The sequence below is a fragment of the Vulpes lagopus genome, chromosome 8, assembly GCF_018345385.1.
Source record: "Vulpes lagopus strain Blue_001 chromosome 8, ASM1834538v1, whole genome shotgun sequence".
Classification (NCBI taxonomy): domain Eukaryota; kingdom Metazoa; phylum Chordata; class Mammalia; order Carnivora; family Canidae; genus Vulpes; species Vulpes lagopus.
Window position 1 is genome coordinate 100407925 of NC_054831.1, and position 12665 is coordinate 100420589.

General features: G+C 37.6%; 1 protein-coding gene across 1 annotated transcript in view; it reads right to left on the reverse strand.

The window, feature by feature from the left end:
- Positions 1 to 12665, reverse strand: part of ADAMTS6 (ADAM metallopeptidase with thrombospondin type 1 motif 6) — a 278857-nt gene that overhangs the window by 18200 nt on the left and 247992 nt on the right. The window contains exon 21 of the mRNA XM_041767368.1: positions 8185 to 8389. Coding sequence (XP_041623302.1) covers positions 8185 to 8389 — 205 coding nt within the window. The remainder of the gene's footprint in view (positions 1 to 8184; positions 8390 to 12665) is intronic.

Consider the following 12665-nt stretch of genomic DNA (forward strand, 5'->3'; position numbering starts at 1 on the left):
TTTGTGAAGCAAGCTAGCGGTTGACTGAGGTGTGTACTCTTAGTGTGGTAACTAAGAATACATGGCCATTGGTGAAGGTTTATTGCACAGAAAATCTTTGGACTTTTCCCTGTCTATAAGGAATTTCTCTAAACATAAATGAATTTGACTATTCTTTAGTTGGACCAGTCTGCTCTTCATACTGAGGAAAAGATGTTTCTTCTTATGTCACAATGTCTATTATTTACCTCTTCTCTGGGTTAATTGGAATGTTCTCTTTCTAGGGTCACCCATTAAACACGGTGACTGACAAAAGTCTCCAACTTTCTCCCCTGTACATCTGAACGCTTCCTTAAAATCTGTTCTTCCTCTCAGTCAAGTGATGACCTTACCCATAGCATTTTCAAAACCTGTTTCTATACCTTTCATTAAAAAAAAAAAAAAAAACCAAAACAACACAACACAAAACAAAACAAAAACAAAAAAAAGAAAAAAAAATCTCCAGATCTACTACAGGAGCTATACTAGACTGAGGAGACGGGGACATGAAAATGATTCAGAATGGTCTCTATCTTCCAGGAACTCATAGTTTTTAAAAAAATATATTTATTTATTTATTTTGGAGAGAGTGAGAGAAAGCAAGGGGGAGGGGGAGGGGCAGAGGGAGAGAGGGAACCCCAAGCAGACTTCCTGCTGAGTGTGGAGCCCCTACATCTCTCTCACATCTGTCGATTTCTGTCTCCATCACTGCTATCCTATCCTTACTTCAGACAAGTGTCATTTCCTTCATGTAATATTGAGCTGGTTTTCTAACAGGCCTCCTGTTTCTTGCTCTTACCTTTACTTCACTCTCCAAAGCACAAATCCAGTTACATTCTCTTGTGATTAAAAAAAGAAAAATCCTTCAATGGCTTGCTATCGTCTTCAAGATAAAAATTCAAACTCTAAATATGCTTACTATACCCTGATAGGAAGGCTACCCTTACCACTTCAGATTCATCTCTCCTTAGTAATGTGCAGTGTTCTCCAGGGCTAGCCCAGTACCACACACAATGCCAACGCTGCTGCCACTTCCACTAGTTAACCACTACTAAAAATAATGATAATAAGAGCAGCTGCCATTTAATAAACATAGTATATGCCAAATGTCATGCTATCTGCTATACTTTACATGGTCTTCACAAAAATCCTGTGAGATGGCAATTATTATTCTAGTTTTACAATGAGGAAACAGTCTTAGAGTAAGTGGTTGGTAGAAAGTCATGCAGCTATTAAAAGGCAGACCTAATGCTAACACTGTTTCCTGGATGTTAGGCATTACACTATGGACTCTGCACTAATTATCTCATTTAACTGTCACAGCAATCCCAAATTTCAAGAAACCAAGACATGCAATCATGCTCTGCCATCATGTGTTCTGTACAATGAGTAAAGCCCTGATTCCAGTCTCTCCAGCATAACCTACTCATGCCTAGTCCTCCTGGCTTCACGCCAAGTCTCTACCATCCACCAGTGTTAGAAGCCAAAGCCTGAGAGGATTTCTGTCACTTTCTTAAGGCTTAACGTGATCATTGATAATAACACTACTCCCTTACATTTCATTAGAGCTTAACAGTTCACAAAACACTTTCAGATACGTTATCTTTATACAAGCTTTTAAGAACAACTACAGATCTGGAAAGGTTTGTTTGTTGTTGTTTTTTTTTTTTTTTTTAAGATTTTACATATTTATCCATGAGAGACACACGGAGAGAGGCAGAGACCAGGCAGAAGGAGAAGCAGGCTCCATGGAGGGAGCCTGATGTGGGACTCGGTCCCGGGTCTCCAGGACCATGACCCAGGCTGAAGGCAGATGCTCAACCACTGAACCACCCAGGTGATCCCAGATCAGGAAAGCTTAAGCAACCTAAAGTTAAACAGATAGCAAGTGGTGGAGCAGGACCAAAATCCTAGGCCTTTGGATCTGCATCGTAGCTCTCAGCATCAGTAGAAACAAAGTCAGGAGAACGCACGAGAAGTATTAACTAATTATTAAAAAAATACATTGAGATAAAGTACAAAAAGAATAGTACTTCTGACTTTCCAGAGATAGGCAGAAGCACATAGGATAGATAGGAAATTCAATTTTAGTATTTCAAGCTATGATTAGTTCTCCATAGTGGGAACATTTACTAATAAACGCAGTTACGCCACTCCCCTCTCCCTTTACATTTTTAAAGCATATGTATGTACATTAAAGTTGGGGGCATGTGCCCCTTGCTTATTTGAATATCTTTTTCCAGTAGCAAGAAGCTTCTGCTATTATTTGAGGAATGTAGTCATATCTAGCAGTCTTTGCAAGGAGCCTACCTATGCCAAAGTCCTGATTATGATTAGGGGAGGCAGATAATGCAATGATAGACAACTCATTCATTTGTGTCTAGAAGTCCCCAGGAAACCAAAACTACACCAAAACCAGTAACACTGGTATTAATAGGGAGAAGAAAAAAGAGAATATTTATTAAGCACTAATGATCATTTGCACTAATATTTATTAATAAGCACCAGGAAGTATTCTAGGTACTTTGGGTGTCATAGTTTACCTGATTCTCACCAAAACCTCGGGAAGTACTATTTTCATACCACTCTACAGGTGAGGAACTGAAGCACTGAGAAAGATTTACAGATAAATCCAGATGGCAAGTTTCTACCAGAACCAAGCTCTGAAAGGTCAATGTACAGAGACACAAACCCTCTGTGGGACAACGTGCAATCATCCGCAAAACTGGGCATACAACAACAACTTCTACTGAGGCAAAAAAATAATTTTAGAAAATGACAGCCCGACTCCATGAAATAAGCCAAGGATATTCCAGCCCATCGCAGTAGAAGCAGAGATAATCAACTGGATTCTCAAAATAATGAATGACTGAAAACTACATTTCTGCCAGTTTCTGATTCAGTAAATATGCCAGCCCTGACCCCTGCAGATCTAGCCATAAATACAAGATGCCTGTGGCCAAAGCCTCAACTCTCTGCTTTCTGGAAATATTGTACTTCTTAACGGTGATTTAAAAATTAAATATTTAGAAATTGCTTATTAAAAAAACAAAAAACAGTAAAGGCATAGGGATGCCACCTAAGCCAGATTCATTCCAGAACTCTATCCAGAAAATTATTTTGACCTTAGGTCAGAGATGTTCAAACAGAGATGTTCCTCAGCTTGTTTACACTTTTCTTCTTCCTTCTACTTTATATAGCCTACATGTCATCTTTCCCTCTCTCAAGCCTTCTGATAAAATATGTTTCTTTATCCATCTGACAGCTTCAGTTTTATTTAACTATCTAAAAAAAAGACATTTTAGGAAGGCAAGATGTAGCCATGATTATGTATATGATTAATAGATATTAATTATAATAATAATTATAATTATTATATAATTAATAATTATTACAATAATTCAGAGCATGCTTCAGAAATAATCATTGGTCTCTGCTCATGTAAAAGGGTAGATTTTTACATATTTTTTTACCACCCCCTAAAATTCACTAGTAATAGAAGTTCAATTTTTTAGATGAAAGCATAGTTATAAACATCAAAGCTCATTCCATTCACTCTCACAATACATTAAAGGTAGCTGGGTGAAAGATACGATCTCAGTGGACAATCCATTCTTTAGTAAAATTATTTCTATTTTTCTTTATTGCAGGTAAATACCTATTTTTCCTATTTATTCATATAATCAAAATTTCACAATATATTTAAAATCTGACCAGACCATTTGCTTTTTGTTTTCGTCTCAGTGGGATATAGGAGGTAAGTTTTATGAGAGATGCATTTTTGCTTTACCTTTAATGATCAATGATTAAAAAGCAAAAACATATTTTGCAGAGAAAAGTATTTGAAACCACACCAGGGAAAATAATTTGACTCTCACTTGCAATAGGGTAGAAATGTTAACGTTTTGGGGTTAGACGGAATTCTCTCTGGAGAGGTAGTTTTAATTCACTTTGTTATAGCACCAGAGCAGAACCTAGGAGTAGGTAAGGTGATGTCACAACTGTCTCTAAAAACAAAGCATAGTCCCTGTAGGTAGCTTCCCACCCTTTCCAACATCCCCCAGCCCCATTCATTCCTTCTTAAGTAATGCTACCTAAATGTAAGTCCTATAAAATCAATGGAGTATGATGCCAGCCGTCATCCCCTTCTCCAAGAGTAAGTACAAGAAACAGACCTTTTTTTCGATGGCTACTCTGTGGGAGTCAAAAGAAACTATTCCAATACATCAAAAGAATGGCTTAGGATTGCTGGAGCCCATCCACAGTATGCAGCAATACTTTTAAGGGTTATTTGCCAAGAGAGGGCAAAAGAGAAAGCCATTTAAGTCCAACATAGCATGGTGATCCCAAGAGTGAAGCTAGATTATAGGAAATGGGAAAGCTGTGGCTTCATTAGTTTCACAAAAGGTTGCTGAAGAGCCATTTTCCACCAAGGTAATTCGGCTTTTTTTTTTTTTCTTTTGCCATAAACACCGGGTGGGTTTCACTGATGGGGAAAACGAAAAAGCGAGAAAAAGCAAGCGGTTCCTGGCTTTGGAACAATGGAAATTTTATATTGGAGCAGCCGGCAAAGAAAAGGAAAAGGTCAAAGGGTACATTCCTCCTGCTGCAAAATGTTTTCACCAGTTGAACCTCACCCTTGTGATGAGCAGAGCTCAGATAGCTGATAGTTGGAAGTGGGGAAGGGGTAGAAAAAGGAGGGAAGTTTCCAGGGCGTGTCAAAAGAATATTGTGTGAAATGTTTGTAGCAGGTCACTAAAAAAGATGGAACATTCCCTGCTCTGCTGCTAGGACCTCCTCTTTTCATTAGTGGGAGGTATTCCGTTCCTCAAGGTAGAACAGGCTCCTTGTTCTCACTTTGGTCTCCATAGCTACATTTATAGACATTTATTTCATTTAATGTATTTACTTTCACTTATTTTTAACCCAGCAAGGGAAGAAGTGGGCTTCCTAGCAAAGTAAGAAAATGGAAGTGTGAGTGGACCGCTCCTTTGGAGAATAAACAGGAAAGACTGTAAGGAATAAAACTAGCTCTTTTTTCCTGAGAGAGACCCAAAAAATGAAGATGATGGTACAGGTATTGATCAACTAGATCTTTGAGATGATAAGAGGAGCATTTCTTGACCTATGCTTGCCCCTGAACATTTTTCTTGGCTTGTCATGGAGAAACAACAGCAGCCAGCAATGCTTACTGGAAGTGGTAGTCCCAACATGTGTGTGCCACACCCTCAGCTCTACTTCTTTCTCCTAAGCTTTGTCTTAGCTATCTTTTTTCTAAATTTCTTCCTTCTTTCTTTCTTTCTTTCTTTCTTTCTTTCTTTCTTTCTTTTCTTTTCTTTCTTCTCTCTCTCTCCTTCCTTCCTTCCTTCCTTCCTTCCTTCCTTCCTTCCTTCCTTCCTCTTAGAGAGAGAGTGTGTGCACGAGAGCTGCTGGGGGTGTTGGGTGGGTGGGAGGAGGAGCAGAGGGAGAGGGAGACAGAGAATTTTAAGGACACTTCATGCTCAGCACAGAGCCCGTGCAGGGTTGATCTCATGTGGGGCTTGATCTTATGACCCGGACCTAAGCTATCTTAAAGAAGGTAGCAGAAATGTTATTTAAAGCCCACCTAATTTATTCATATTTCTTCAGGCAGCCTCCAGGGGTGCCCAGGAGCCTCTCATGCTGTTCGAGCAAGTAACCTCTAAGAGTGGATAGATAAGAATCAAAATTCTAGGGGCTCCTGGGTGGTTCAGTTGGTTAAACATCTGACTCTTGATTTCAGCCCAGGTCATGATCTTAGGGTCCTGAGTTGGAGACTCACATAGGGCTCTGTACTAGGCATGGAACCTACTTCTGATTCTCTCCCTCCCTCTCCCTCTTCCTGCCCCCCTGCTCTCACATGGGTACCCGCACACTCTCTCAAAACAAAAAGGAATCAAAATTTGAAAAGCAGGGTATTTATAACCTATATGAGGTTGATTTCGGAAGAAAACCTTAAAATGTTAAATGGAACCATACAATAAATATACATATGCCATTTCTGAAGGTGATCATATTTGTTTTATGTTAAAATAAAAATGTAATGCTATAGAAAAATGTAGATCAAAAGATCAATGTGAACTAAATCTGTGCATGTGAGTTGTGTTTTTATGGTTGGCAGAAATATCTTCTTGTTTCTACTTATGAACTTAATGATTTTATTCTACTTTTGGTAGAAAGATGAATGTATAAAGTTCTGTATTCAATCCTTCTTATGAATTACTATTTTACTCAATCTTATTTTCCATTTATTCTTTAAAACAAACCCTCTTCTCCACCCTACTTTCACCACAAGATCTTTGAGTTTTTGTGCAGGTGTTTCAGGAATATTCTCTGAGTAAGTAACTGAAGAAATAATTATCCTATCACCAGGAATATCTTCTCTAGTTTCTCTATTCTCTTCCTATTTCATATTCCATATTTCAACATTCAGTTTAACTCCCATCAAGTAAAAAGCTTTTTGATCCTATCCCAGGCTATTTTGACCTTCTTTTAGCTCTAAATTTCTATATCACTTATACATTTATATCTCATAATTCACCATTTTATTAAACACTGTCCTATATTATTATCTAGTTGTTTCATGGATATTTATTTTCCCAAGCTTATAGGATTACTTTGTATTATTCATAGTGCCCATTCCAGTGTGTTAGTTAGCAATGAATTATTCTTAGGGGCTTGACCTGAAAACCTCAGACTGTTGAAGCCAATAGTCAGGTCTCCCATTATAATTTTCCAATAACAAATTTGTCAACATTCAATAACTATTTATGAACTTCTATGAGGGTCTTGGGGACTGAATTTCAGGTAAAATAATTATGAACATATGTGCAACTCTGTAGAATGTCTATTCCTTATCAGTAGATTTTTATCTCCCAAATCAATTTAGAAGTTAATCCACCCACTTTTAGGGAACAGAAGATTTCATACTGTTTTCCATAACTACTCAGTGAATAATACCAAGAATATGTCTACTATTTGATTGAAACACAAAAGTTAGGTGGGCAGATGTAATTACTGAAGCTGGAGTATGGCCAGGAAACTTGGGAGAACACTCCCAATTCCCACCACAGATTCCATAGATAACCACAACTGGTCAGAATCTCCATTTCCATCTACCATCTTAAACACAGGTCTCTTTTAGGCCCATGCCTCTAGCAAAATAAGGCCACTCCTGGAGTAAGATTTGTAGGGGGAAAAGTTACATCCAGGGTTCCTAAAGATCAACGTATGTTTTCTTTTTGTTTATTTGTTGGGGTTTTTGTTTTGTTTTGTTTTACAAGCTTAGGAGGTCTACAGGAAATACCCAAAGCAAGTACCACAACGTTTCTAGCAGGAAATGCATCCTGTTTTGCTAAATTGGAAGAATGACCTTTAGTTATATAGCCAGGTACTCATTCTTTTAATACTAACCAACACTACAGAAGAATTAAACTCTTCTTTGGGAAATGTGGAGAATGGTATGGTGTTTATATGTCTCATGCAGAATGAGGAGTCAAGAATTAAACTCTACCCCTTAACCTCATTTTTCATAAGACCATTTTTCTGAGTCCTCTGTATTGTTTCAGGCTCTTTTATACACATTTATGCCAAAAAAACATTATCTTAGGTCTCCTTCACTGATCATAGAAGCAGGAGTAATGATAAAATCTGAATTTGACTTTTTGGCATATTATAACACTTTAATCCGTGTTTCTTTCCCAGATGCAACAGAAACAATTAAAACATATTTAGATATATGATAAGTGATTAAAATTTGATAAATATTGCTGTGCATGAATTATGTAGTTAGGCTACATTACTTGGGAAAAAAGATATATCACTAATTCTGAGCTTATGTTGCTGCTCAAGAATAGCAAAGAAAGAGAAGAACCACTTATGTGAGTCCTCATTATAATAATATTCTTTCAAATTTACTTTAGGTTTATTTTTAACAAATTGATGCTGAGTTTCTCACTGATTTCCCTAACCCCAAAAAACCTTGCCTCCTGACAAGCAGCAATAAAGCATGACAGAACCAAATTTACCATTATGTAGTCCTTACTTGTTGAGTTCTAAGGTGCTCACATGCTTAGGTGTCCTTAATATTAAATGCTTTGGGATTGATAGTTAAGACATCTTAAAACATACAGCGTCAGATTTCCTTACTTCTGACCAGTCCAAAGCCACCCACTGAGGTGGACATGACTGGTTGTTGCAGGGCTCTTTTTCAATAGGCCGGTGTGTTAAACAACCACTGTAGTCCAGGGTCTCCTCCTCAGAAGGTCCAATCTTCCTGATGCAGAGCACTGCCCTTGTGCGCATTCCACCATCACAAGTCTTGCTACACTCCAACCAATCCCCAATGAACCACCTATAGCAAGAAGTGGGAGAAACACAGAAAAACATTTCCTCAGGGTAGCCAGAAATTTTCGGCTGTGTGAAAGCACTTTTTTCAATGGACTACATCCTCTCCCTTAAAGAGCTGACATTTCAGTGTTGGTGAATGTGATAAATGACAAATGGAAGGGCCGCTAACGGAAAAGATAACACAATGTCAGCTGCCTTCCAAGTGGAGTGCGTGGGCTTTGGAGCAAACAGAATCAGGTCCAAACAAGTAATGCACTCTATGTTTTTAACTGCACTGATATTTCTCCATTCCTAAATGAAATTTTAAAAAGAAGATAACAATATAAAACACGAGGTTGTCATGAGGATTAAGTCAGGTAATAAACCTGAAGCTCCTAATCATGCACTGGTTGAGTGTTTGACAACTGGCTCTTTATGGGATGGCAGAGGTCTTGATTTGTTGCATTTGCCAATTCTGTGGTGTGAATACCTATCACCCATTTCAGTCTACATCCTTGCCATGTCAAACATATCAAGAGAAGATATGCTAATGACAGGATTTCGGGAGCCAGCATTAGCTTGCTTCATTTAGCACATCACTGAAAGCTTCTAACATTGTGTCTGACATACAGTAAAGAAGAAACAGTAGCTTTATTTGTTATCACACTGAGGCAGGTTCTCCTACAATCAAGGATTTTGTGCTAAAACCACATTAAAGGAGCTAGGGAATTATTTTTTGATTTTCAGAAATGAATGTCAGGCTCTGCAGAAGATAGAAGGTGTTTATTATGCTTACGGGGCAGAGAAAGCCCAGGTATCCATCCTGAAGGTATAGGAGTCTTTAAAACCCTGCATCAAGAGCAGAGCCTAAGCCAGCTCTGTGAAAACATGGAGATCCCTTATTTTGATTCTCTACCCCTGAAAACAGCTTCTAAGCAGCTAATGTGGGAAGGAGCTGAAATAACAAAATGAACACGTTTCACATTGTAGGTTCACTGGTGAACCACTCTTTTTCCCCACAGCCATCAATGAACTTTCATCCATATGTAATTTCAGGGGGAGTATATGTGTGTCCATGTAAAACTTCTGCAGAACTCACTCTCTTAGGCACATTATTTGGCCAAAAGGTATGAATCAAGATACAAATCAGGCCAATGAGAATTTGACTTTAAAATTTTTATATTTCAACTAGAGCAAAAGGGGGCCTTTCTCTTCTTGTCATAGAAGTGCATAAAGATGTAAGAGCTGCTGGTGGCCATGTGCCCTGTCAAGTGGAATTAGCTGATGTGAAAAAATGCAGAAGAGCTAGAGAGCCCTGATGGTGCTTGAGTCCTGGATGCTAGCCATTCCTGAAACTAGATCCACTGTTGCCCTTCCCTCAGCTTTGTTAAGTAAACCAACAAATCCTCATCTCTATAGAAAGTAGCTGAAGTTGAAGTTGTATTATTTCCAACCAGAGTCCTGATTGATATATTATTGCATTTAATTTGATAAATACATGCTGAATGCCAGTTATATTCAAAACATTGCACTTTGTTTTATAAAAGAAGTAAGATTAGTGTTAGGGAAATGGTTCTCAAAAATCATGAAAAGAGCAATGTTGAAATTAGTACTAGATCCCCCCGCAGTTACTATCTCCACTAAATTTCATTTTTAATTTTGCTGAATAGTAGGAACTAGGTCATAAGCATGAGGTCACAAGTGATTTTCTTCAAACCGCAATTATAAATTATGCAACTAATCTCAATGGATATGCTCATACTCAGGTAAGAGACTCTTCAGACAGAAGAGTATGAACACTTAACATATTTCTCACAATTTCTGTGAGCTTAGTTAATTGTGCCAGTTTTGCCTGTGGAAAATAATATCTTAATGAAGTCAGAATACTAGTTTCTGTATTTGAGCTGGTAGTTAGCCAAAAATGCAACAATGGCCTTTGTTCATTATTATTTGTATTGTCTTATATTAGTTATAGAGGGAAATCAGCATTTAGAAATATTGTAATTAATCAGTTTCCCCATCTTAAAATACATCTTTCCAAAACCTAACAATTTTCAACCTAAAATTTACTTAAAGAATGACAATTTAATCCTGAGATTCTGATTTTTTTTCTAAGTCATTTTCCAGAGGAGATTTAAGGTGATTTTCATATTCTTTCCATTTTGTTTTCCACAGATGAACATGATCCCAAGTTGTTAGTACCATTTTTGGTAAAGAGGAAAATGTGTACTGAGAATAATAACTTGCATGCCAGCCATAGTGAAACTCTGATTCAATTCGCAACAGTGATTTCATTACCAAGATTAGGGGATAAAACAGAAATGTGTACAACTCAGCCACAAAAAGTCCAGTCATACCACCTCCAGCCATGATCTCATTAGGTCTCACAATGTAAGAGAGATGGAGGCCTTCAAATTAAACACAGGTGCCCGGAGTAGCAGCAGTGATTCAGGAGGTGCTGCTGTTCTTTGTTGCACGAGGTCAGGACTACCTCCGCCTTTTTATTCTTTGTCCTCTCTCTTATTGCCAACCATCTCTTAGGCTAGATGGATCAGTCTAGCATTTAATTTGGAATGTATGAAAGTAAAAGTATTAACCACCCTCCCAATCTCCCTTCTGACTTAACTCTGATTTCAGTCCCTGTTGCATCTTTATTGCTCACCAAATCATCCCTTCCCATGTCTCTCTAAAGGATTAAATCACACCCTAGTTATTTAAATAGTTTTGCAATTTTGCCACTGCATCTACTCATCTTATTTTTCCTATTCCCCTGTCCAATGTGAGACAAGACGGTTTCCTTCACCTTCACTCTTCCCATTGTATTTGACTCTCTGATGACCTTCTCCCTACTTCTCCTTTATTCCTCCTCTGGATTTAGTGGTAAAAATATGAACACAAAAATTCTATCTGTTAATATCAATGGCTGAATTGTTATAATCTGAACAATACTGGGAATGCTTCTTGTTGAGCTCAAATTATCTTCATCCTCACAAGTGTCTCCATATCCATTACACATTAACAACTAGTGGAATCCATGTTTGAGGGTCTGAAATAAGAGTGGTGTGGTGCAAACCATGTTAATCTTGACCTATAGTGTCTGCACATTAATAGGAAAAATAATACTTATTGGGGGGAGGATACAAGAGAGAGACAAGAATATTTTCCACAAACCTAGGTTAACCAGAATATGTTTGAAGAAAGAACCGATCATAAAACCAGAATATTATTTTTGCTTTTCAAGTTAAAGGGAAATGGCAGAACATATGGAAATAAACTGGTATGAGGTGTTTGACTTAAAAGAGAGAGGTAGAGAGGTTTCCCAGCTTCATCCTAGTGTCAAACATCTAATTATCAACTCTTCTCATAAACACAACAAAGCAAAATTTTAAAAAAACTTCATAATCTCAAAATAACATCTTTTTTTAAAAAAAGATTTATTTATTTATTTATTTGAGAGAGAGAGAAAGAGAGAGGAAGGGAGAGAATGAGCTAGAGGGAACATGAGCAGGGAGGGAGGAGCAGAGGGAGAAGTAGACTCCCTGCTGAGCCTGGAGCCCAACTTGGGGCTCCATCCTGGGACTCATGACCTGAGCCAAAGGCAAATGCTTAATGACCACTGAGGGGCCATCCAGGCGCCCCTCACAATGACATCTTAACTCAAAGAAAGATTCAAATACATAACCTCTTATTTACTAAGATACTAGAACTTTGTTAGATTTTAAAATAAGTTTTAGAAAAAATTGCTAAATATTAAGTTGGTAAAAAAAAAAAAGAAAATCTGCTCGTTCCTTGGCTACTTGGAAAGTAAAACTAATATTAAGCATAAGCCTCTATGCTCTAGACATTCCACAGTTGAGATTTTTCTAAATTGAAAAAAATGAATATAATAAACATCTCTGAAATTATGGCAATGAAACAAACAAGTATTAAGTATTGGGAGTATTCAGGTGCCACTGAACATTTGTCACTTACGATGTTAGTGATGTGTGGTACAATGAGAAGACATCACCAGAGATTAGTGTACTCTCATCATGATAGGAGTTGGACTAATGATTTCTATGATTGTTCTCATGTCTTAAATTTTGGAGTTTTACAGAGGACTCTGATGAAACTTCCTCCAAACTTAAAATAACAGATTATAGTTGTCCTTGGCTGAGGTACAGTGACTCAATTTAAGTGTTAAACATTATATCATAAAAGATACCATTAAATAAAACCTAATCTAACTCTCAAATAAAAATTTCTCCCCAGTCCAAGCATCCTTTAGCACTTTTGTTCATAACTCTCTTATTGTACTTAAC